This window comes from Rhipicephalus sanguineus, chromosome 2, assembly GCF_013339695.2.
Source record: "Rhipicephalus sanguineus isolate Rsan-2018 chromosome 2, BIME_Rsan_1.4, whole genome shotgun sequence".
Classification (NCBI taxonomy): Eukaryota; Metazoa; Arthropoda; class Arachnida; order Ixodida; family Ixodidae; genus Rhipicephalus; species Rhipicephalus sanguineus.
In genome coordinates, this window is record NC_051177.1 from 52,684,565 (window position 1) to 52,708,919 (window position 24,355).

The 24,355-nt window shown below is 45.9% G+C and overlaps 1 protein-coding gene across 1 annotated transcript in view; it reads left to right on the plus strand.

Moving 5' to 3' along the window:
• The first annotated feature begins 8,465 nt into the window (after positions 1–8,465).
• LOC119381589 (cholecystokinin receptor type A) overlaps positions 8,466–24,355 on the plus strand; it is a 158,355-nt gene continuing 142,465 nt past the window's right edge. The window contains exon 1 of the mRNA XM_049412836.1: positions 8,466–8,825. Coding sequence (XP_049268793.1) covers positions 8,675–8,825 — 151 coding nt within the window. The 5' untranslated portion in view covers positions 8,466–8,674. The remainder of the gene's footprint in view (positions 8,826–24,355) is intronic.

Here is a 24,355-nt window from a genome sequence, read left to right on the forward strand (position 1 = left end):
AAAAACAAAACAAAAAAAAAACAAATCGATATGCCATCTGGTGTTTACACGCCACAGTAAGCACAGTGAAGGGTGTACATCAATAAAACACTTCATTTATTATTGTTGTTTGAAGTTGCACTTGCCTGCTTGAGGCACGATTCGCGAGACTTGGTGGGGCCATTCGCAAACACGAGCCTTCGATTTTTTTCCTTAGGAAAAAAAAATGGTTCTTCGGAAGATGGATTCGGAACAGGTTGATCGACTCCAGCTGCCTTCATTAGTAATGCGATATGACGGCCTCCAAACTTGCCATATAATTAACCACCCCTCTCAAAGCTTTAATAAAAAGACACGTAAAAAAATTGGCACTTTTCTTAAATTGAGGTCACTAGAAGCAAAACGTGCTTGCCTCTCCCGGAAACATCAAAGAGGAGAGGGAAGGGGGGGGGGGGTCGCCAAGTCCATTACTAGCCAAGGGTTTTTATTATGTTTAAAAAATCTGTTTAATATTGAAAGTGGACCCTGTATATATAAAATACATCCCAAACGTTACAAACTGAACATACGCTCACGGTGACGGCTTAATCGAAGTCTAGCGAAGATGTGCAGCATTTCCGATTTGAATACGATGCTCTAAAGCTATGAACAGCAGATTTGGTGCAGTGAAAATCCACATGAGATGCAAAAAGCTTGCGCTGCTTCCGATCCTGGAGGCTGTGCAAAACCAAGTTAGGCGCATTTTGGAGGGGGGCAGGAAAAAAGATGAAGACGACTTTCGCCTTCGAGTCGTCTTAGTCGAATGCATAAGGAACCCTGTGAGTCGTTTTTCCCTCTTGTTCTTCCTTCTCTATCCTATCTATTATTCCCCCTTTCCCCCACCCCACGTGTAGGGTAGCCAACCTTGCCAAAACTTAGTTAATCTCCCTGCCTTTCCGCACCGTCTCTCTCTCTCTCTCTCTCTGCATCTAACAGATTATTACTCTGTGAAATGTGAATTCCGCAGGGAATCAGCGGAAATGTTTTCATCAAGTAGCTCCCTCTGAGCGACAAGCAGCCTAAAAACGAATGGCCTTTTAAACTCTGCGATAAAAATTGCACGTGAACGTCAGAGCTCGCTTTTACAATCAGAGAACGGCAGTTGGAAAACGCAATCTCGGAACATTTCGTACATCGAACGGAACGGAAAATTATGCGAATCTTTTTTTTTGCTCACATAATCGATTCAACAAGAACAACAACAAAAAAAGGCCAGCGTTGTTACTAGCCCATTTCTTTTCCTCTTCCAGTTTTCTTTTTTCGATGGAAGTTCTTTATTATAAGGCGCTCTTTACAAGGAAGTGACATAAGGGCTTTTGTCTTGCATGTTCAGTACTCTGAACTTGTTTGAAGGTCCCTCTTTTTCTTCATAAACTTTCATCTCTGCGTAAATATCCGCTGAACTTAATCTATTGCGCCGCAGCTTGCTTATGTGCCGAAAGAAACCCTTGTCCAAATTGAATCTGTGAATGAAAAAAATGATGCCCACGGGTACTCTTCTTCTTTTCAAGCATGCTACTGTAAAACCGTGCTGTATTTTCAGCTGCCTTGTTTCTTCAAGCTGCCTCGCGAGTAAATTTCAATAGCTTCTGGAACAGCGCTGAATTATTTTATATTCCATGCAGTAATTCAAAATGAAAGGAGGCTGGGGAAGCGACGCTGTAATTTTTCTCCACCACTGACTAAGCACTACATCTGTATTGCTCCGCGTGTGATGTCCTTTTTCTTTTGCCTTTCCCTATCTTTTCGTGTTTTTTTTTTCTTTTTTTCTGAGGCTCTTTAGGCAGATGTCCCTTTCAGGCAAAATATGCGGACTCTTTTCTCTTTTACGTTCAGTGCAGTATTTATGTATATTTTACGTGATTGTTAATAATTATAATAATCGCTGACTGTCGCGGCCGGTGGATGGAAAAGCGCACGGTCGGGTGACGGTACCCGTAATGACCAGCTTTGAGATGTTCTTAAGCTGTGCTGTATCTTGTAGTGTATGGATTAAGGTGAGTCGAAGTAATAACGACATCACCTTTACGGCGAAGGTGTATCTTCATGTTCGATCCTTGGAGCCTCTTCTGTTCGAGCTTGACGAATAGACCTTATGCGAAATCGGCTGCCATCTAGCGGCCGCCGTGCGCGTTTCCGCCATGTTGAAGGCTAAGCACGCTCCGCATATGCACACACGGAGCGTAGTTATCAACGTGTGGCGGCTGATAGGAACGGCTATGCCGACATATTTTCGTGCGCCGTGTTGCTCAGATTGAGGAAATTCAGATGCTGAAAAAAGGTTTGCAGGAAACTAGCCTCAATATTATTAGATTTCCTGGCGGCCGACGAGAAGCGGCAGATCGTTCTGTTGCTCAGGCTATTGCTTACGACTAACGCCGTGTTTACGTTCGCCGTCCTTAATTAGATGCGGTATGTGACAGCATCGGCACCCATTAGAGAACACTCTTTCGTGTCATACCGGAACGAGACAGTTTTTGCACCGTGTGCTTGCAGGCACAGACAGACCGGCTTCGTGTACGAGCTTCAAAGCTGTATCGTCGCTACTCGCGCATGCCTGCGTTGCTGCTGACGACATTCGTTTGTTTATTACATTGCGATAACAGCGACATATTAGACGGGTAGCTCGTGCGCGTCATCGATTCTCAGCGAACGGACCTTGTGTACTGGAGCGTGTTGCTTGTAGTTTATTTTTGAATGCCTCGCGCGCATATTGCTCCGCTATGCTTATTTTTCAAGCATTTGATGTGCTATCACTGCCAAATTGAGAGGGCGGCCCGGATTTCCTGACGACCCTCCCCCCCCTTACGTTCTTTTAAACTTACATCCTAAGAAGAGCCCATATCAGGCTTCTCCCAAATTTTTTACATTTTAATCGTGCGGTAATTCTATAGGTAACATACGTCCGCGTCTATAGCGGCGAAATACTTTTACTGCAAGAATAAGAAGAGGACAACGTTTTATTTAAAATGAAATGCACAACACATTAGGTCGACATAGGCTATCTCTTATGAAATACGTTTTGAAATGGGTCAACAGCACTTTCTTACCGTCATCACTGTGCCTGCACTCACTGCACTCACTTTAGTCACTGCACTCAAAACAGGAACACAAAATTTATAAACTAGCGCAGAGTTTCTTCCACAGCGACGACAGGCTTACATGTGACTCGCTGACAAACTTTTATCTTCTTCTCGTTGTGAGGCAGTTCTTTACACGTAATAACTGTCAACGTAATAAGTAGGGAATGCCGGTAGTGTGTACAGGCCCTTACACAGTCGTCAGACGTTCTTTATGCCCCGATTGCCTACTATGAAAGCAGATACAAGCAAGACGTTATAGCAGCGACAGCAACACGATTCGGACACAAGCCTCCAGCATGGCGCCGAATCAGTAGCTTTCTCAAACCTCCGACAGATGGCAGCAGTTTTGCATAAGGTCTATAGATTTCGCCGACTCTGCGTTACCACCGTGGGTAGTCTCAATGACTAGCTACTAGTTAAACGCACGCTATGAAATCATCGTTAAAAGTAGAGGTAGGTGACTCAAGTTCAAGTTTAATGCTTCCATAGAGATACATATATACGAGAGAGCGTATACAGAAAGAGGTCCAACAGTTGGAAACCGTTAGATCATGATTCAATCAAGAGTGGACAGCCAACAAGAAATACGAAGCAGGGAATAACAGTCGATGTTCAGCAGTAGCCAGCATCAGCAATCATGCAGCCATCTTTAACCAACAATGGTCATCAATACGTTTTGTTGGGCTAGTTGGTTCATGACATCTGAAGGGAAAAAAATTGTAGCGCAGAGCAACACACGGACAGACAGAGAGGACGGGACTGGCGCTAGTCCCGCCAGTCGCGCCAGTCCCGTCCTCTCTGTCTGTCCGTGTGTTGCTCTGCGCTACAATTTTTTTCCTTCAGAAATGGTCATCAGTAGACAAACTAACACCAGGCGACATTATCCATCATTTAACCACAATGGCTGCCATTAAGCTATAGTGCCGGTAGTATGCAAGAAAATGCGATAGTTAAGGTCGTGCGGCTTCATGAAGCGCTCTGTTAGACATCACTGCCTCCGGGATGAGACCGCATTCTCGTGCAGATGGATGTCGTAGTTCCGCGTTACAGAATGTGACGCGAAGCGACTGAGGAGGGGACTGTCTTTAAAAAGAAAAGATTACTGACGCTTTCGATATTCTTTAGTGCGAAATTTGGGCGCAGCTCTATGCTTTCGCGATGTAATGAGGCAAAGGATTTCAGGGAGACCGATAATTTCAGAGATCTCTTGGCGGCAGCGATAAGCTTTTGCTTCAGTTGTGCGCACTTCCGGGTCTCCTCGGAAGCGCGCTTCCGCAAGACCCGGAAATTCTGTCAAGATTATTTGATTGCTGGCGCTCACATTCTGCGGAACCAACTTATTTTCCTCCAGAAATAATTTCTCAACAGAAAACAAAGTCTAACAGGCAAAGCACGCTTTACAGACCGGTCCTATATTTAAGTTCGAATTTATCGGTACCTATAATAATCCTTTTTAACCATTTCATCCAAGTAGGAATGCAGTCCCCACTCCAGGGGAACGATTCTACGACCTAGTGCACAGTAGCTAAACGGCACAGTGAATTGCTCTCTGGTGTTATTCAAAGAAACTTGGAGGACGCTTGAGCTTCGCCTTCAAGAGCAGAACGCGATACGTAATCTGGCCTCGTTCGCATCGCCTTCGAAATCATTAGCCAGCCTGGCTTCGCTCCTCGGTGGACACCTCAAACGTGACGCAATGAAAGGAATGTCTGTGCGCGTAGGCCGTTCAAATCTATCCTAGTATGCCTACTTCAAGTGCAGCTGTAAAGTGCCCACAACTCCGTTATTCTTTACTTTGCGAAATGGCAAGTACCCACTAAGCGTCCGCAAGGTAGCACGCGCACCTGCGCAACAGCCCACTTCATTGACGCTGTTGATGCTGCTCATGATGATTAATTATGCCTGTGCGCTTTGTATTGGGTGGGCCGTCAAACCAACCACCCGTTGAGCCATTCACATCCTTTGCCTCCTGGTACAATTCGACGCTGCTGCCACGCAATGTTACATGCGTTAAGGACATTCCTCACACTACATGAATTTCGGATAGGGTGTTTTTCTGAAACAGTTCCAAGCACGGGCGTAGCTGTATGGTATAGCACCAGCTTTACACACAGGCGTCCTGGGTTCAATTTCCATTCGGATCGCAGATTTTTGTTACCGCATAAGCTGTTATGAGATCATTTCAACGGCCATTTCCGGCGCCGTAGTTGTCCACCGCCGCCGCCGCCGCCGGTGTCCGTAACCGCTATCGCACTAAATAAGGAAAAAAAGGAAATAAGAAAAACTTTCCCGGATGGAACGAGGTTCCAACCTGGGCCCTCTGCGTGGGAGCCCAGTGTTCTACCTCAGAGCCATGCCGGTGCTTTAAACTGCGTTGCAAAAGATCCTATACAGCTAGCTTCATGTCGGGAAGGAACCACATTAACATATGTAATGTAGTGTGGTAGAAGAGTAAAATACCAAGCAGGCGTCACGCAAACGCGAATTCTGTAACCGGGCCTCACACAATGCAAATTACGCAACGAGTGGGTTGTTGAATGCTTCCAACCCATTATAAAGGCCTCTGCGATAATTCTTCATCGTCATCAGCCACACCATCAACTAACTGCACATAATGCCTTACAGGTGTTTTGCGAGTACCACGGTTCTCCGCCGAATGACGAAAAATTGCATTATGGCTGCTTCCCTACTTCACAAAAATTATGATGATTTATAGCGTAGTGGGTTCTTCGCCAGTGCATTTCTATTGGTTGCCAAGGAAGCCCATAAGGCTCCCATGATCCATTTCCTCAGGGTCTCAATAAAGTTAATTCCCTCTCTCTCTCTTCCTCGCTCTCCGTTTCTCCGGTTAACGTATCGTATAAAGCGTGGCGGGAGAGTTAAATAACGACCGGGTGTCACACAATGCGAATTACGTAAATAGTGGGTCGTTTAAAGCTTCCAACCCATTACAAAGGGCTCAGTCATAATTCTTCATCGTCATCAACCACCGCATCAAAAAATTGTACAGAATGCCTTACAGATGGTACATCTCTTCCCCGCACAATGACGAATAACCCAACTTCACAAAAATTATGATTTGTGGCGTTGTGGGTACGTTGCTAATGTATTTGCATTAGTATCCACAAGAGAGTTTATAACGGGCTCTAGAAATGCCGCTCTTCCAGCTTTCGCTGTGACTGTGCTGCGCTTTCCGCGCAAGCCTGGCGTTTTAGGGGCGTAGCTCCTCTTAGTCTAACCTTGTCACGTCTCCGTTGTCCGGCGTATCTCCCGAAAGCCGGTAGTAAACGGCAGTATCTGTCCGGTGGTGGTGGTGGTGGTGTGCAGCGTGACCACCGTTACTGCGCATGCGCATACCCTCTCCACACACCTCCTCTCCACTCCCCCTCACCATTCCCCATGTCCTCTACCCCTCTCCCCTTTCCCTCTCCCCTTCCCCTCTCCACTTCCCCTCTCCCATAACCAGTCTTAAAAACGGAGAGGGCGTGCACACATGAAGGCTCCCTAAAGACAATGCGCTGCGACAGTACGTGATATGTATCGCCCACTCCTCTCCTACGCTTCCCCCTCTTTCTCCTCTCCTACGATCCCCCCGTTACGGAAACGGCGTTGTTTCCGTGACGGAAACAACGCCGAAAAGGAGCACTTTAATTTTCTTGCACACGCACGCGATCTCTCCTAAATCACTACCGCCTTCTACTACCCATGTCTAAATTTACATCGGGTTTAAAATTCGCTTCCCCTTAAATGATGGGTAAGGAACTCCTCTTAGGCCACTTTGGTGAGGAATAATCGCCTATATCGTACACATAACCAGTTACAAAAAGCGGGTGGAGGAAGCCTAGGAATACACTCTCACGCAGTGCGCTTCGGAGAATTGGGTAAAAGCCGGAAATGTGAAGGAGCTTTACTCCATGCATATTACTCAAGGTCGCGTTGTATCGGCTGCCACTTATCTGCAATAGACATCGGTATTCGTTAGCGTCCTACAAATCTTCCACTACCTATAGGTACGCACGTTTCACTTTCGTACTACCACCGATACCTAAAAAAACGCACCCACGTTTCTCCTCTGCCTCTTTTCTTTTGCTCAGCCATCGATCGGACTCTGGCACTGCGCTTGTGCAATATCCATTGAAGGCACAGTGCAAGACTCATTTGCAGGTCGGAAGCGTGGAAGCACAAAGAACTTTCTGGTCAAAGGTCCACTGGAAGTTCTTTGCAGGGGAAACTACAGCGATCGAGGGAAAGGCAAAAGTGAGAAACGACACCCCGAAGGCGAGCGCACTCTAATGAGCGTTTCTCAGTCCCGATACGACCGTCGATGCGAAACGACGTATTCCTAACCCTCTGTCGAAAAACCCAGAAAACTATACTTAATTGAATCGATGGCGGCACAGACCGAAAGCCCGGCGAATTGCACGCATGAAAATATATGGAAGGACAATGGAGCACCTTCGGTCAGTACATAACGACCAAGTGTACGACCACGACGTCATTATCCACAGCTCTCATTAAAGGTCCCTTTTTTTCTGCAATACTACAGCCTAACTGTGTTGATAGCCAGCGATAATCATTGTCTCTTCTACAATTTCGTCCCTGTTTATAAATTAGTGTTTTTTTATACTCAAAATCGCACAAGGACGCAAGCACGTCTGTGAGCGCGTGCGTTCGTGCGTTCGTGTTTGCGATTGTGTAGGCGTACGGCCGCGCAGGCATGTGGAAATGTGAAAGTTAACAACGTGGTGTGTATCATTCGCACTGGTTTTGTATTCCATGTAATGCAGCCGGAGCACTCGTCTATTTGTAGCCTAAGAGAACATACAGATATACTGTAAAAGCTGAGTTAATGCCAAAATCACAGCCACTATTTACTTTTTTTTCCTGATTGTTTCTTCATGCTCTTTTGCAGGATTCCTTCCAAGCCAGTACCAGGCACCCACAGTACGGAACTTCTTCAACACGAAGAGATTTGAGGAGTGCCCAAATCCTAGGTTTCACCTCATTGTTTTAAGAACTTGAAGTTCAGCTATGTTCATCTGATAAGTTCGTAGACGGGAAAGGAGACAGCAGTGGATAACACAGCCACTGGGATCCCTGTTTGAAGACACGTCTACTATTGGACATGTCACCTCGATACAAAGTAATACCCCGCCAGAAGAACGAAACTTAAGCTGACGACCTTGTAAGTCGTGCAACATAAGCGAGAGTGCAAACACTCAAGGTCGCATAGCCTGCAGCGCCTATTAAGTAGAATGACCATGATTAATAGATTAATCAGCACTCTCCCCTTGCTGAACGTGCAGTGGCCCTTGTACAACAACACCTCGTCGCCGGTCACAGAGCCGTCTGCAGTGTCCACAGTCGCACTTCCAGATGACGTCGTCTTCGCCGAGTTCCCCGGAAGCGGCGTCCCGAATTTCACAACGCCACAGCCGGAAACTGCGAGCTCAGTAGACGGCCTGCCAGATGCGACGGATCTGATTGTGCGCGTCGGACTGTACGTGGTCATATTTGTGTTTGCCGTGGTGGGGAACGTGCTGGTGCTCGTCACTCTGGTGCAGAACAAACGAATGCGCACGGTGACCAACGTTTTCCTCGTCAACCTGGCCGTGAGTGATCTCCTCCTGGGAGTCTTCTGCATGCCCTTCACCTTGATCGGAAGCCTTCTCAGGAACTTCGTGTTCGGAGAGCTCATGTGCAAGTTCATTCCTTACTTACAAGGTAAGACATTTGCACTAAAAGTATTTTTAAACATTCCTAGGTGACATATGTGAAACCAGGTCCTTGTCTCCGTGATAATTAACGCTGTCACATTTTTTTACGTGCCTCGAAAGGCCAGGACAACACTTAACGGTTTTTAGATATCCCGGTAATACGTAATTAGGCTACATTCTCTGCCTCCACATTTCCTTGCTCTATTTAAATCTCAACCCGCCACGGTGGTCTAGTGGTTATGGGGCTCGAGTGCTGACCCGCAGGTCGCGGGATCGAATCCCGGCCGCGGCGGCCGCGTTTTCGATGGCGGCGAAAATGCTTGAGGCTCGTGTACTTAGATTTAGACGCACGTTAAAGAACACCAGATGGTCAAAATTTCCGCAGCCCTCGACTACGGCGTCTCCCATAATCAAATTGTGGTTTCGGGACGTTAAACCGCAACAATTATTATTATTTAATTAAATCGCACGCTAGACTGCATCTAGCGGCTCTCCTGCTTTATGCTTTCCTTTTTCTACAGAGAGAGATAGTGAGATTAGCAATATCCCATTGTAATATATCATAAGATAGTTCCCGAACACCAAAACTCGCGATATTGTTTAGCTTCCTTAATACTTCGACACGAATTCAAGACGTAAAAAAAATGGAGCCCCTCTCCTATCGGGAGAGTGGGGGAAGCGTAGCTTGGCGTGTGCGCACCTGACCTATCATTCTTTTTTCTTTCTTGATATCACTCTCCGCAGTGCTGCCTCCTAACTTTTTTCCTTGCTCGCTGCCGGGAATTGGACCTTCACCTGCTTGCTTAGCAACGCAACACTTTTGTTGCAACAGGCAACAAAGACGGTCATGCGCCAAACAATGAAATACAACAATGAAATACAGCAAGGAAATGTGGCAACGTGAGATGACAAGTGACCGCGATAAAAGATGAGATCGCCACATGAGAAACAGCTGGTCACCGACAAGCCTACGATTGAGAGCATGAGTTATTGGAAATAATAATATCTGGAGTTTAACGTCCCAAAACCACGATTTGATTATGAGAGACGCCGTAGTGGAGGGCTCCGGAAATTTCGACCACCTGGGGTTCTTTAACGTGCACCTAAATCTAAGTACACGGGCCTCAAACATTTTCACCTCCATTGAAAATGCAGCCGCCGCGGCCGGGATTCGATCCCGCGACCTTCGGGTCAGCAGCCGAGCGCCATAACCACTAGACCACCGTGGCGGGGTGAGTTATTGGAAATCTTCGCATACAAATACGCATTTGACCGGCGCACTTTCTAGGGTCTATTCGTGTATGCCCGCATTTCTGTACACTTGCCGGCGCAGGTTTTTTCGCGAACTGTGCCGCCGCCGCCGCCGCCGGGCCACCGAAGTCTGCAACTCGTATAAGCTCATCCGCCACGGTGGTCCAGTGGTTTTGGTGCTCGGCTGCTGACCCGAAGGTCGCGGGATCGAATCTAGGCCTTGGCGGTCGCATTTCGATGGAGACAAAATGCTTGAGGCCTGTGTACTTAGATTCAGGTGCGCGTAAAGAACACCAGACGGTCAAAATTTCCGGAGCCCTCGACTACGGCGTCCCTATAATCGTATCGAGGTTCTGCAACGTATAAACCCAACAATGATTATTATTATTATCGTATAAGCTTCGCTTAAAACACGATATCTGTATAGTAGGCGCAATGTGCCGGAAACGCAGTTGCAATAAGAAGAGAGCAACTGCGAAAAAGACAAGACATAAAGAACGAACGCATGTCTGCGTACCGTCGGCGTTAAACCAAAACACGAAAAGCGAGGCACGCAGCTCGCACTGCATACCAGGCGGACGCAGCATGAGAGACAGCGAAACATATCCGGCTTGGCTGCGGAAAGCGAGAAACTTATCCTGCAAGTATATTACTCGCGTGTATGTTCTTGACAAGCCGGCTCGCCCGATTCGCTGCGGCAGCCAGTTATCGATGTCACATTAATAGCGAGCGTTGCGGAGTGCAATTGTTTCAGTGAAAATGCGAGAGGCACCTAGACAGACAAAAGCAAAACTGGATGAACTTAACCAAGTGAAAGACTTACTCTATTGCATCGATACACGCGCACGAAACTAGAGCTTTCTAGCGCATGCCTGCATTTCTGAATAGAAGTGTTGCGTAGCAGCGCAGGTTCCATTTTCGAGGCATGCGACAGACCGCACTCATAATACAGCGCGAACGGAGAATCTGAGGTTGCTCAACGGACTCAGCTGGAGGCTGACAGCTCGACAAAGGGCACGGGTGCCCCGAATAAGCTCTTATGACTGACTGTACAATAGCAAAGAAAAAACACAAAATAAGAGTATTGCCACTCCCGTAATGAACCCCTTTGACAGAAGTTAGACTGTGTAAATACATGCGAGCTTTGAAGGTCGGTATGAGAAGGCTGAATGTGATTCGGCTAAAACAGATGAGACGGGTACATGTGTATGCATGTAGCTTTGATATTTGATATTTGATATTGAAGCAGTCCTTTCATTCAGCTCCGAGTCTAACCAGCAAGCGCGATACAGTTCTTGCGCCCCGTAGTAAATAGCCCTCTTATGCCAAGTTTACTGGAATTGTTGCACAGCTCACTGCAAAGCACCCAGAAACAAATCCTGCGTTGTGATCGATACGGCTATCCTCGAACGCGTCGGTTTAAAGCTGATAAGGTCCTGAAAGACGGCGTTGCAGTCGTATTGCGATACGTAATACGGTAAGAACACGTTACCTCGGATTCACTATCGCTTTTTACCATCTAGTGAAATGTTGCTCAATATGAGTAGCGTTCCCATGACAATCAGAAACAAAGGGATGAACCTGCAATGGAAAAGCACAACAGCGTCCTTTCGGCCTAGTTTCATTGTTCACTTGTTCCAGCGATAGTGACAACACTGCTGCCGTTCGTCGAATGAACACTGGATTCAACAGCCAAGCTATTTTCAGCCTTATCCCTGCGAAAAACGGGGGTTCAATTGCACTCGCCTTTTCTGTTCTTGGAAGCAGAGGGCGCAATGACAATTTCCTGTTTCTTTCCTTTTTATCTTGGCGGTTTTCAGAAAAGGAACCATGGACATGTGCGTCGAAGGCGCAGAAGGCGACGAAAGCGTTACTGACGTACTTAATGTCAACAGGTCTGTGCGGCCGCCTGTGGACTTGATGCGCTCTCCCAAGTGCGCGTGTGATTCTGTCAATCCCTCTCTTTTCTTCGGTCTTCTTTTCACCCCTTTATCCCTCTCCCCCAGTGCAGCGTTGCAAACCGGACGTACGTCTGGTTAACCTCCTTGCCTCTCTCTCCTTACCGAAGTCTCTTATATCGTTATCGTGTTACATGTACTTTAAGGTTCATCCATATGTTATAAAGTGAAGCGCTTGTTACTCGTTCGGTGTATTATCAAGTGCCATCCGATCCTATCAGTAACTGCGCATTTTTTCTGTGCAATTAGTTGTCTTGTTAGCTTGTACCAGTTCACAAATCACAGGCTGGCTAAGGTATTACTTGTGGTTATGGCACTCGACTGCTGACCGAAGGTCGCGGGATCGAATCCCGGCCGCAGCGGCTGCATTTTCGATGAAGGCGAAAATGTTTGAGGCCCGTGTACTCAGGTTTAGGTGCACGTTAAAGAACCCCAGGTGGTCGAAAGTTCCGAAGCCTTCCACTACGGCGTCCCTCGTAATCATATTGTGGTTTTGGGACGTTAAACCTCAGATAATACTATTATTAGCGTTATCCACCCTTCTACTGTTCGTTGTTTGCCTATTAGTTTACTTCTAAAGGGGAACCGGGAGGCTTAGTGATAAGCCACTACCCGAAAATTAAGCGCATCGCCGCTGCGCATTCGCGAAGCTAAGCTGCTTGCGCAGTGAGGCAAAGAATAAGTGCCTTCGCAACAACTAGAACGTTACTGGCAGCTTCTAGCACATATAGAAGCTCAGTCGCCGCTCGCATTACTTTCTATAATTTATCAACGTTTAAAGGGGCCTCCTTCGGTTCCTAGCTCTTATCACTTCATTGCTCGAAGATCGTGAAATAATAGGATTACCCACACCGAGGTCCCATCATGCGAAAACTCATAGGAATAACAACACAAAAAAAGTCGACGGCGATAGAAAACTTTCAGAACAGTATAAAATTGGAAACACTGTGGACATTTTGGTTGTGTGAATACTTGTGCTTTGTGAACTTTTTTTTGCTGAGTGGACCTTTGTTTGCCCTGAAGAACTGGGGCTAAGTGCGTGAGTATTCGTTCATGTGTCTCTTTGTATGGTTTTGTGTTTGTCCACTACTTTGCGACGGCAACTGTTATGCGAGCGAAGAGGAGTAGCCGGCGCCACACATTAGCACCAACCTGTCCTGATAATTAAATAAGAGAAAGAGACACAGCGAGAGCAAACCGTAGATCGGGAGAAGAAAGGATAGGACAAAATGTCACAAGACTCCAAGAACAGCACGGATTTCAGCACAAATATGAAGGGCATACAAATATGGAGAGAATTACGGAATCTATATCCAGAAGACATTTATTAAGTAAGACTATACTAGAATATCCAGCAAACATTTGGTGGTTACGTTTAGTGTTAATTGGGGCGCGAGCAGCTTTCGAGCACTGCTGGTACTCTTATTTGACAGGTGAACAGGCCACCGTATCGAGAATAGTTTTACACAGAACATAAAAGTTGCTGTAAATAGACCAGCACGAAAAACGGAATGTTCGACGCAATTGAAAACATCAAGTCGAGCATGAACAACCGTTCTCGGCAAGCACTTTCCGCCCGAACTGGTTCTACAAGTTTCTGACAAACTTGTAGAACTCCAAATTCATCCAATCAGACCATCTCACTGTATACTGGGATAGGAGTGGGGAGTGGCTGGCCCATTATGCCACAGTGACTTCGGAGCCACTGAAACGTGATTAGGCTTAAACAAAAACAACGCTCGTTGCCCGCGTTCAGCAGGAGCGTAGAGCATCTTCAGTGACCGACCGACCGACCGATTAATTGATTGATTGATTGATTGAATGATTGATTGATTGATTGATTGATTGATTGAAAGAAGGTAAGGCTTGCAGACACGGACGCAAAAGAAGAGAACCACACGACAGAAACGTCATGATAAATCCCTCTCTTGATGAGTCCTTACCAATTAGCTCAACTTCCTATAGTTTTGAGTGAGTGAGTGAGTGAGTGAGTGAGTGAGTGAGTGAGTGAGTGAGTGAGTGAGTGAGTGAGTGAGTGAGTGAGTGAGTGAGTGAGTGAGTGAGTGAGTGAGTGAGTGAGTGAGTGAGTGAGCGAGCGAGCGGAAGAGCCACCCGAGTGGTACTCTTCGCTCAAAGTCCTTCTCGTATCTTCGCGTATTGACAATGGAGCAAATCACGACAGTCGTACATAGATATTGCACGAACGGAGCGCATCAGCGGACACGACCAACTGATACTCCGCAATCCCTCTGAAACGTCAGCAAAGAATGCCTTCTATTATCCAGACGACGCTTCCGCCTAGTACTTAGGTCAATCGACCCGCTTCTCCGGGTTACGAACGGGCTTTTGCCGTGCGGGCGTAACAGTGCACAGGCTCACTCAATCTGTCGATATCTTGTTTCCGTCCATGTCTGGCATCTCTGCTTGCACTTTTGCGTGGAACAATGTCCTCCTGTCTTCCTGGTGTGTTCCCATGGTGACTCTTGTCCAAGTAATGAACTGCTGCGCTGCTGGTGGCTGGCGTCTGTATGGTTTCATCAGATATTGCTGTGAGAGCGCAGACGCACAGCATTTTGATATTTTGCTATTTATTTATCATCCGGATTCGAAGATATGCTGCTGCCTCTTGAAGAAAGCCAATTAGTCCATTACCAGGAATTGACTGAACCACACTTAAATTTTCTCATTATCATCATTTCTTAAAGAACAAATGCAGCGTACTGTTAGATTGTTAGATTTTCGATTGTTAGATTTTCGATTGTTAGATTTTCTCGCTTTTAATTCCCTACAGCAGCACAACAGTATTGCCAATTCCTGTGGTAACGTCTTAGATCTGTGTATTTCTAATAATCAACCTATCGAAGTATCACTCTCTCACATCTCTCTTGTTCGTCCTGACAAATTTCACCCACCACTCAAACTAACACTCTGTATTTCACCAGAAAAACCAAGCTTTCCCAGAAAAATCGACAAAACGCCCAGATTTGCCTTCAAGCGAGGTGACTACGTTGGCTTGTACCATGACTTGTCCACCACAGATTGGTCACTGGTAACTGACAAACCCAATGTTGATGATCAAGTCGATCAGTTTACGGAGCTTATCTTGACCAGCATGCGCAAGTTCATTCCCCAGTATACACCTCATCATTGTAAATATCCCTCCTGGTTCTCATCAGAACTTATAAGTGCACTGAAACATAAAGATCGTGCACACAGGAAGTATAAACGTTCTGCATCCACTCATTTGAAGGAAGAATTCTGTCGTTTTCGTACTCTTTGTAAGCGCCTTTATAAACGGGATCACAGTCTATATATTTCATTTTTAGAAAAAAGCGCGTCTGACAGGCCGGCTGAGTTTTGGAAGTATGTGCGCAAACGGTCGAGCAATAGTGGCGAGTCCTTCAGGATACTGGACCCAAATGGAGTAGAAGTTCAAGCCGTTGCTGACTGTTTTGCCATCCATTTTTCATCTGTCTATAAGTCTCCAGCCTCTGCAGCTAGTAACGGTCGACAGGTTAAGGCAGTTGGCACAGCTGATGCTGTGTCGCTAGATGAAGATTCCATTTCAGAATGCATTAAGCGCTTGAAACCATCCTTTTCAGCTGGCCCAGATGGCATCCCCTCTGCCATACTAAAAGCCTATGGCAGTATACTTGTCCCAGTATTGACTACCATATTTAATAAGTGTCTGCATGCTTCAACGTTTCCTAGCATGTGGAAAACTGCTCGTGTTTTCCCAGTGTTTAAGTCTGGCTGTAAAAGTGACGTCTCGAACTACCGCCCTATTCCCCTTCTTTGTGCCGCATCCAAAATCTTTGAGCTTGCTCTTCACAAAATATTGTCTTTTGATGTAAAAAAATTCATTGATTGTGAATCAGCATGGGTTTCTCGCTGGCCGCTCAACTGTCACTAATCTTGCCAGTTTCATGATGCAAGTCTCCACGCCTATTTCGCAGAGAGGACAGGTTGACGCTATTTACTGTGACCTTAGCAAAGCTTTTGATGTTGTCAGCCATTCGCTGCTTGTGGATAAACTTGCACACTTTGATGTTGATTCTTCAATTGTGAATCTCCTCCATAGTTATCTTCTTGATAGATTATGTTACCTTGCCGTTAATGGCCAAACGTCCTCTTTGTATAAAGCTACTAGTGGGGTTCCTCAAGGGTCGGTACTGGGCCCACTCCTCCTTTTAATTTATGTTAATGATGTTTCTTCTGTCATTCGGAATTCTTCTTTCCTTTTGTATGCCGATGACATAAAGATATTTAAGGAAATTCATTCAGTTATCGATTGTCGCTTGCTGCAATCTGATTTGTGTTCTTTTTCAGAATGGTGCAGGAGCAATAACCTCTCCTTAAATATTTCAAAAACCAAGGTAATGAGTTTCACTCGAAAAACATCTAGTGTGCCATTTTTATATTCTGTCAATTCTGTGTCGTTGTGTAAGGTGTGTGAGATCAATGATCTAGGTGTTCTTTTTGATAGCACCTTACACTTTTCTGCTCACGCTAAGCGTGTTGCTTTGCGGGGTCTTCGCACCCTAGGCTGTGTTTGCAGAATGTCTAGAGAATTCCGTTCTCCTGTGCCCTTCCGAAAATTGTACACCGCGCTATGTCTTCCTCAACTAGAGTATGCATCTGTGATCTGGAATGGCATTCCTAATTCCAGCAGCAACGCCATTGAGCGAGTCCAGAAAAAATTCCTAAGCATTTACAACCATCGTTTCGCTAGAAATGACTCTGGATCTCGTTCTAACGCTGCTGGATTATTATCATTGCCATCACTTTGCTGCCGACGAAATCGCGCTGATCTGTTATTTCTTTACAAGCTTGTGCATGGTATCATATCCTGCCCTGTACTGCTCAACTGTCTTAATTTCCGAATTCCACGTAAGCTGACCAGAGAGAATAGACCTTTTCATGTAACCGCCTGCCTCTGTGAACATTCGACCATTGGCAGGATACAACGTCTTTACAATGCTTACTTTTTGGAGCTCGATGTTTTTCACAGCTCCCAGTCTTTGTTCTGCTCCGAGCTTTGCACTGTACTTACATAGCCTTGTACACTGTTGATATTTTTTTTTCTGCCTGCGCATAGTTGTATATGTGCAATTTTGTAACGTTTTTTATCCCTGATATTTTATTATGAATGTTTCCTTTGTTTTTTTGTTTTTTTTGTTTTTTTGTGCGCCAGTACAAAGACCTTACGGTTGTTCCTGGGCACATTAAATAAACGTTTGATTGATTGATTGATTACTATTACTATTATTATTATTATTATTATTATTATTATTATTATTATTATTATTATTATTATTATTATTATTATTATTATTATTATTATTATTATTATTATTATTATTAGCTCTCAATTCAGTTAATTTTCGAATTCCGAGTAAGTTAGCCAGAGAGAATAGACCGTTTCATGTACCCGCCTGCTTCTTTCAACACTCTGCAGTTCACAGGAGCACGTGTCGCGCCTTCTCTTCAAGGTTTCTGCTGAATATGTGACACCGTCAGGCCCCGTAGGAGATGATCGCCTGCAGCTTGCCAGCGCCGCTTCAAGCTCCTCCATTGAGTACATGAGGTCCATGCGGGAGTACCAAGACGCAGGGGTGACGCATTGTATAGATGCACGTGTAGCCTGAATGCCAATCAGTTTCGCGCAGAATTCTTCAGCCACCTCAATCTCTCTTCGACCCTGCGTCAGAGCGAGAGAGTTGAAAGGGAAACGCTGATGTGGTAGATCACAAAGTACGCGAACGGTCCTTCGTATTTTTCAGACAAACGTTGACGTGGATCCAAGGACTCACAGGATAGCTTCCATCTTTTACACTGAGGTGCGTCAATACGGCGCTCAACCTTCTTTCGCAGCTGTCTTGCCTCTCTGAGGTCGTGTATTGATTTGATTCGTCTGTATCTTCTTTCCGCGCGCCTGCGAATCGCCGGTAGGAGCTGTAATTCGGCTTCAAATTCATTGTAATTCGGAAAAGTCTGAAAGGTGCGCGTAGACTCTTTTATGGCGTTGCGAATCTCATTGTCAAAACCTGATAGAACCATACCTTCACACGTTTCCTCCATGTGCAGCCGAAACGCCGACCAGTCAGTAGTTCGTCGGAGAGCGGTAGAGGTGCCCTTGGATAGTACCTTTATCTTCAGATAATTAGGATAATGGTCACTTCTATGAGATTCAACATCCGCGAACCATTTTACGTGTCTTTCCAGATGCCAAGAGACCATGGTTAATGAGTCCTGGAGGAAGGATTTGGTTCCGCCAGATTGGAAGTGCAGCCGCTTGGTTCAACTTCTTAAACCTGGCAAATCGCCGCTAGATAAGTCATCATACCAAACCATTGCTCTAGCCAGCTGCATTGGGAAGGTTATGGAAAGGATGGTACTGACACGCTTGGAGTGGTATCTGGAATAGTACAACGTTTACCCAGACTCTATGGCAGGCTTCCGACGTGGGCGCTCCTATATTGACAGCTTGATTGACTTAGTCACGTTTGTCCAACATCATAAACGCCTGAAACGCCTCACAGAAGCATTGTTCCTCGATATAAAAGGCGCCTACAACAATGCAACGCATGGCGCTATAATAGACGCGTTGACTGACCTGGAGTAGCATGTCAGGCGAATAGCCAGGCAAACATCTCCAGCTTTTCATTAAAACATTTCTCTCTCTGAAGTCGGAATCGGCGGCCAAACATTCGTGTGGATGCGCAGCTCTTTGACTGGTAGAAGTTCTTTCATGGTCACTGAGGAAGGTGCCACATCTTACCATCAAACGGGACATGGAGTGCCACAAGGTGGTATGTTAAGCCCGACACTATTCAACCTTGTGCTCGTTGGCCTCACGAAATGTTTGCCCAATACAGTCCATGTCTCTATATATGCGGACGACATCTGCATCTGGGAATCTGCAGTTTCACGCCTACAAATACGAGCCCGGATACAAAAGGCAGCTACGCTGACCCCGTTGTACTTGAAAAATCAAGGTCTAGAACTGTCACCGGAGAAGTGCTGCCTTGTCGCATTTACACGCAAGACAATGCGGCAGTACACAATAACGGTCAATGGGCAAGCAGTTGCCCACGACCGGAAGCACCGCTCTTTAGGCGTAATCATCGACCGTGCTTTATCATGGACGCCACATGTTTTGTACTTGAAGAGACGGCTGACTACCATAGCGCACCTTCTTAAGTTTCTGGGTGGAAAGTCGTGGGGCACATCAGTGCGGTCTATTCTGCAGCTCTACAATGCCTTATTTCTCGGTTTTGCGAGATACAGTCTTCCTCTGATGGGAAATACCTGCAAAACAAATTTGCATGCACTACAGGGCCTGCAAGCTCAAGCTCTAAACACATTCCTCGCTCTTCCGAAATGTGCGTCTACAGCGGCAACAATCGTCATTGCAGGAGACCATCCTGTGTCAACATACGTAACAACTGATACCCTCAGGGCGCATATTCGACACCTTGCCCAGGTACCTTCGCACCATCTCGCATCTTTACCTGCAAAAAGGCCGCATATAACATTCAGCCACATTAGTGCTGCCCATAGTACTCCTTTGCCATCGAACTATACGCCTGCAGCAAGACCGTCCTCGCCTAAATGGTACCTACATCGACCGCGCCTTAACATACCTTGAATTACGATGAAAAGAAGAATGTCATCGGTTGCCCTTAAACAGGCTGCACTACTGTATTTACATGAGGTGCACAGTGCTCGCACCCATATTTATACTGATGATTCAGTTATGACTACAAGCTCAACCGCCACTGTAATAATTCCAGCAAGAGCTATCACAATTCAGCTTAAAATGTTTCACGGAACCTCAACTACAGCTGCTGAACAAGTCGCTCCGTGCTGCTCTTCAATTTTACATGGAGCAGACACCTAATTCGTGGTCTATCTTCTGCGATAACAAAGCAGCCCTCCAAAGTCTACCCTCCGCTTTACGTCATGGCTCACATGAGCAGCTCGTCGCGGAAATCAGGAAAATCCACCATGAAGCAATAGAAAAAGGACACCGAGTAATATTCCAGTGGCTGCCTAGTCACTGTAGCATTCAGGGAAATGACCAAGCGGACCCAGCTGCCCTATCCGCTCACGATGGTGTCAGTAGTATCACCATTCTCCTGTCAAGATCGGACGCCGGCGCCGCAAAAGAACTTTGTGGGCTAGCCCGTCGTATAACGTTGGAGTGGAAGTCATCGACACTTACGAGTGCACGGCTGCATACTTTGGACCCTGATATTCAATTACGCATCCCATCCAGTTTATCACGACGTGACTCTACCCCGCTGGTCCGTCTATGGCTGGGAGGGGCCTTCTCAAATACATATTCGTTTATTATTGGAATGGCTGAGAGCCCGTCATGTGAAGTCTGCGGGTGCAGCCAAACAATCGCGCACCTTCTCTGTGAGTGCACCCGCTTCAGCTCCGAAAGAGCGGCCCTCTCAGCCGCATTAGGCCAGCTGGACAACCGCCCTCTCACGGAGAACAAAATCCTAGGGCCCTGGCCTACCCGGTCTTCAGCACGAGCCGCTATGAGGGCGTTGTTGCGGTTTCTTCAAGCGACCGGACTCAATGTCAAACTGTGACTGTTGGCAGAAAATGTTGCTGTGTAATACTTGGACTATGGTCATGACTTTGTTTTGTTGTTGTTGTATTTTGTCGCGTGCTGTCGTCACATCTCTTCTTCGACTTTTTCATTCTTTTACATCCCCTTTCCCCTTCCCACGTACAGGGCAGCAAACAGGAGACTTATTCTGGTTAACTTCCCTGTCTTTCCTTTCTCTCTCTTCTCTCTCTCTGCCGTTCACAGAATACAAAGTCTCTATAATGTTAATTTTCTTGATCTTGACGTTTTTCATAGTCCGCAGTCATTGTTTTTTATCCGAGCTTTGCACTGTCTTGACATAGTATGGCACAATGTGCAAAGCCTTTCCTTCTCCGTGTTACCGCATAGTTGTATATATGCAATCTAAGTTTTCAATGCCCTTCCATATTTATCGTGTTGTCTTATTTTACTCCTCCCCTTTTTTGTTCTTTTCTGTTTTTCTACGCGTTTTTGCTCTTGTTATTTCTGAAAACTGTTTGTGCTGTATTGTTTATTTTTATTGTTTTATTTTTGCGTGCGCCCGTACAAAGACCTTACAGTTGTTCCTGGGCGCGTTAAATATTTGATTGATTGATTGATTGATTGATTGATTGATTGATTGACTGATTGATTGATTAAAAGCTTGTGTTCAAGGAATGTTGAGAGTGTGAGTGATGATGCCACTGCTCCTTCTATTAGGCAAACAGTAGACTGCTCAGATAGTGGAGCTTAAGCTAAACAAGGAAGTAAACAAGACGGACGTAGTACAGAGTGAACGTTAGGAGGCACAAATATTTCACTGTTCCAAGTGATGGGACCGTTGTAAAAAACAAACAAAAAATGTTTCAAAGAGATGAGAGAAGAAGAGTTTAAAAGAAGAGATGTTACCGGGAATGGGGCAAGACTAGAAGAACCGAAGAGAAAATAAAGCCTGTCCAAAGACTATGCCATTTTATTCTGCCCAGACGCTTTTAAAAAATGCACTAGTGATCTTGAAGTACATCTTGTTCACGACAGCTGGGAACCAGGGCTGAACAGTTCCGGTTACCGTAGGAGGATGTGCGTCAGTTTTTTTAAAGTTTTACATTTCTTTCAATCCTGTGTTGAGGACTTTTCGTTGCTAACTGAAGCAACGACGACTGCACGGAAGTTGCCAAGTGGCCATTGGAACGTCACTAAAGCAAAGGCAGGCCGATAATAACATTCATAGTGTAAAGCAGGGGTCAAACTCACCTCAGCTAGCGGGCCGCAGGCACGAAATTTAGTCCCGCAAGGGCCGAGACAGTGATGCTGAGGGTCAAGGGCGTAGCCAAGGGGGGGGTTGGGGGGGTTCAAACCCCCCCCGAAATTTTTCAGTTTTGCTTGCGTATATAGGCACGCACACATACAAACGCACGCACGAACATACATAAAGTATGGTTGAACCCCCCCCGAAAAAAATTTCTGGCTACGCCCCTGCTGAGGGTAAAAGCAGTGGGGGGGGGGGGGGGGGGTAAACAATACGTCATCTACCGCTGCTATTTGAATGAAAGAATTTCCCATATTTCGTATATGCATCATTTTAGTGTGTGATTTGATTTGGGGTCAGGATGAGATATATAGATAGAGATCTTCAACATGGCTAAGATCTGGACGACGACTGCGAAATATAGATTTTGTTTTTCCTGTGGTTATGTTTCAACGCATGGTGATCGCGTGGAGTACCGCACTAAGCTTGAGAACAGTCCCGCCGCTGTAGCTTACCTGAGCAAAGCGTTCCTAATCGCAATAGGCGAGTAAATAATGGGAGTGTCATTTAGCAAAATCACAAACATTTTATTCATTGTGAGCCGCGGGCCGCGTGTTTGAGACCTCTGATGTGAAGGGTTAGCAATAGTAAAGCAAACGAACCGAGGATATAAGCCGAGGATTTAAATAAAAAGCAGTATAGGCAAACGAAAACACCCAGAGCTCTTGGTAGGTTGATGAGTAGTTTTTCATAGGGTGTATATTATATATACGAGATGTTTCACATAACAAGAGCCAAGTACTTTTAAAAATTGCCGCAACTAAGTGAAACCAATTACATAAATGTGTGCCGTCATGTTGCGCTTGTTAGGGCATTTTTATATTCCATTTAATGGAATAATTAACTAAGATCAATTATACAAAAATCTCTTTCATATTAATTTTAGCGTCAAGTGCGTTTCTTTACGTTGTGGAGGGCATTCCATAAGGACCCATCCAATTTTTTTGTGGCAACGTACATGCATATTTACCTGACCAGAGCTCTTAGTGCGTGTATATGAATGCTTTTAAGTTCTACATCATTATGTCGACGTGCATGCAGTTGCATGCGATTAGTTCACTGGTATCCGTCGCATTGAACTAACTATAGAGGCACAGACTCATCAGATGCAACGCTTACTTACAGCACTAGGTGCCCGCCTTGCGGAAAACACGATGACCTATATAACGCACTCGTGGGTCGACGTGGTTCGAATGTCCTATAAACGATATCGAAGGAGAGTAGAAGGACGCATCGGCAATAGGCGGAACACCCCACTATACAGGCGTTGGCATACAGGTCGCGGCATCAGTGGCAGTCTCGACACGTAGACGCTATCGACCTGTCGAGACGGCATCTATACCATAGCTGCCAGATCCGTGGCACGATGTCATAGAAAAATGAGCGCTCGAGGTGTCTTGTATTCGTATGCTGCGAAACACGGCTTTCAATGGAGCCACATTTGCGCATAACATAGAACGCAAGTTTTAATGCGTAGCCATTTGTGGACGATTCCCTCAGCAAACCGTGTGTCCGGCCGTCCGTGTAACGTAACGAGTTATGGTCCATGCATAGAAATGCACGGGCTCCTATGTTGGTATATGTGACAATGCCGAATTACTTCAGAAAGAAAGCCGGGCAGCATAGCTGACGCTGCAAGTAGCCACGCGAGTGGATGGTAGTTGATCGTCTTCCAGGTGTGTTCTGTCTTCAGATCCCTCACTTTCCTTGCGTCGGTCGCGGTGGTGTAGCGGTTACTGTGCTCGGCTGCTGACCCCAGAGGTCGCGGGTTCGACCCCGGCCGCGGCGGTCGCATTTCGATGGAGGCAAAATACTAGATGCCCGTGTACTTGCGATCTCGGTGCACGTTAAAGAATACCAGATGGTGAAAATTTCCGGAGCCCTTCGTTCGTGGCGTCTCCCATAATGATATCGTGGTTTTGGGACATAAAACCCAAACAATTATTATTATTATTATCACTTTCCTTGCGTGTGTGCAATGTGTGTGCTCGCCGTTACAGTGTTGGTTGAGACTCTGTATCAGCTGTGGCACATACCCGCATGACATGAACTCTGGTTTGCGGGTATGTGCCACACGTGACTGAGAGAAAGGGTTTCATGACGTACGCGGCAGGTATTTTGCGTAATTCATGTCGGGACCAGTGAATCGTGTTCGTCATACACTGATCCCTTGCTATGCCAGTTTTGGTATATTGCAAGTTATGGAGACCACCAGCAGAGCGCCCAGACGTAGGCGGATAGATAGATAGATAGATAGATAGATAGATAGATAGATAGATAGATAGATAGATAGATAGATAGATAGATAGATAGATAGATAGATAGATAGATAGATAGATAGATAGATAGATAGATAGATAGATAGATAGATCTTCGCCTCCAAGAGTAGAACGCAATAGCGTAATCGGGACCCGTACGCATCGCCTTCTCAATTG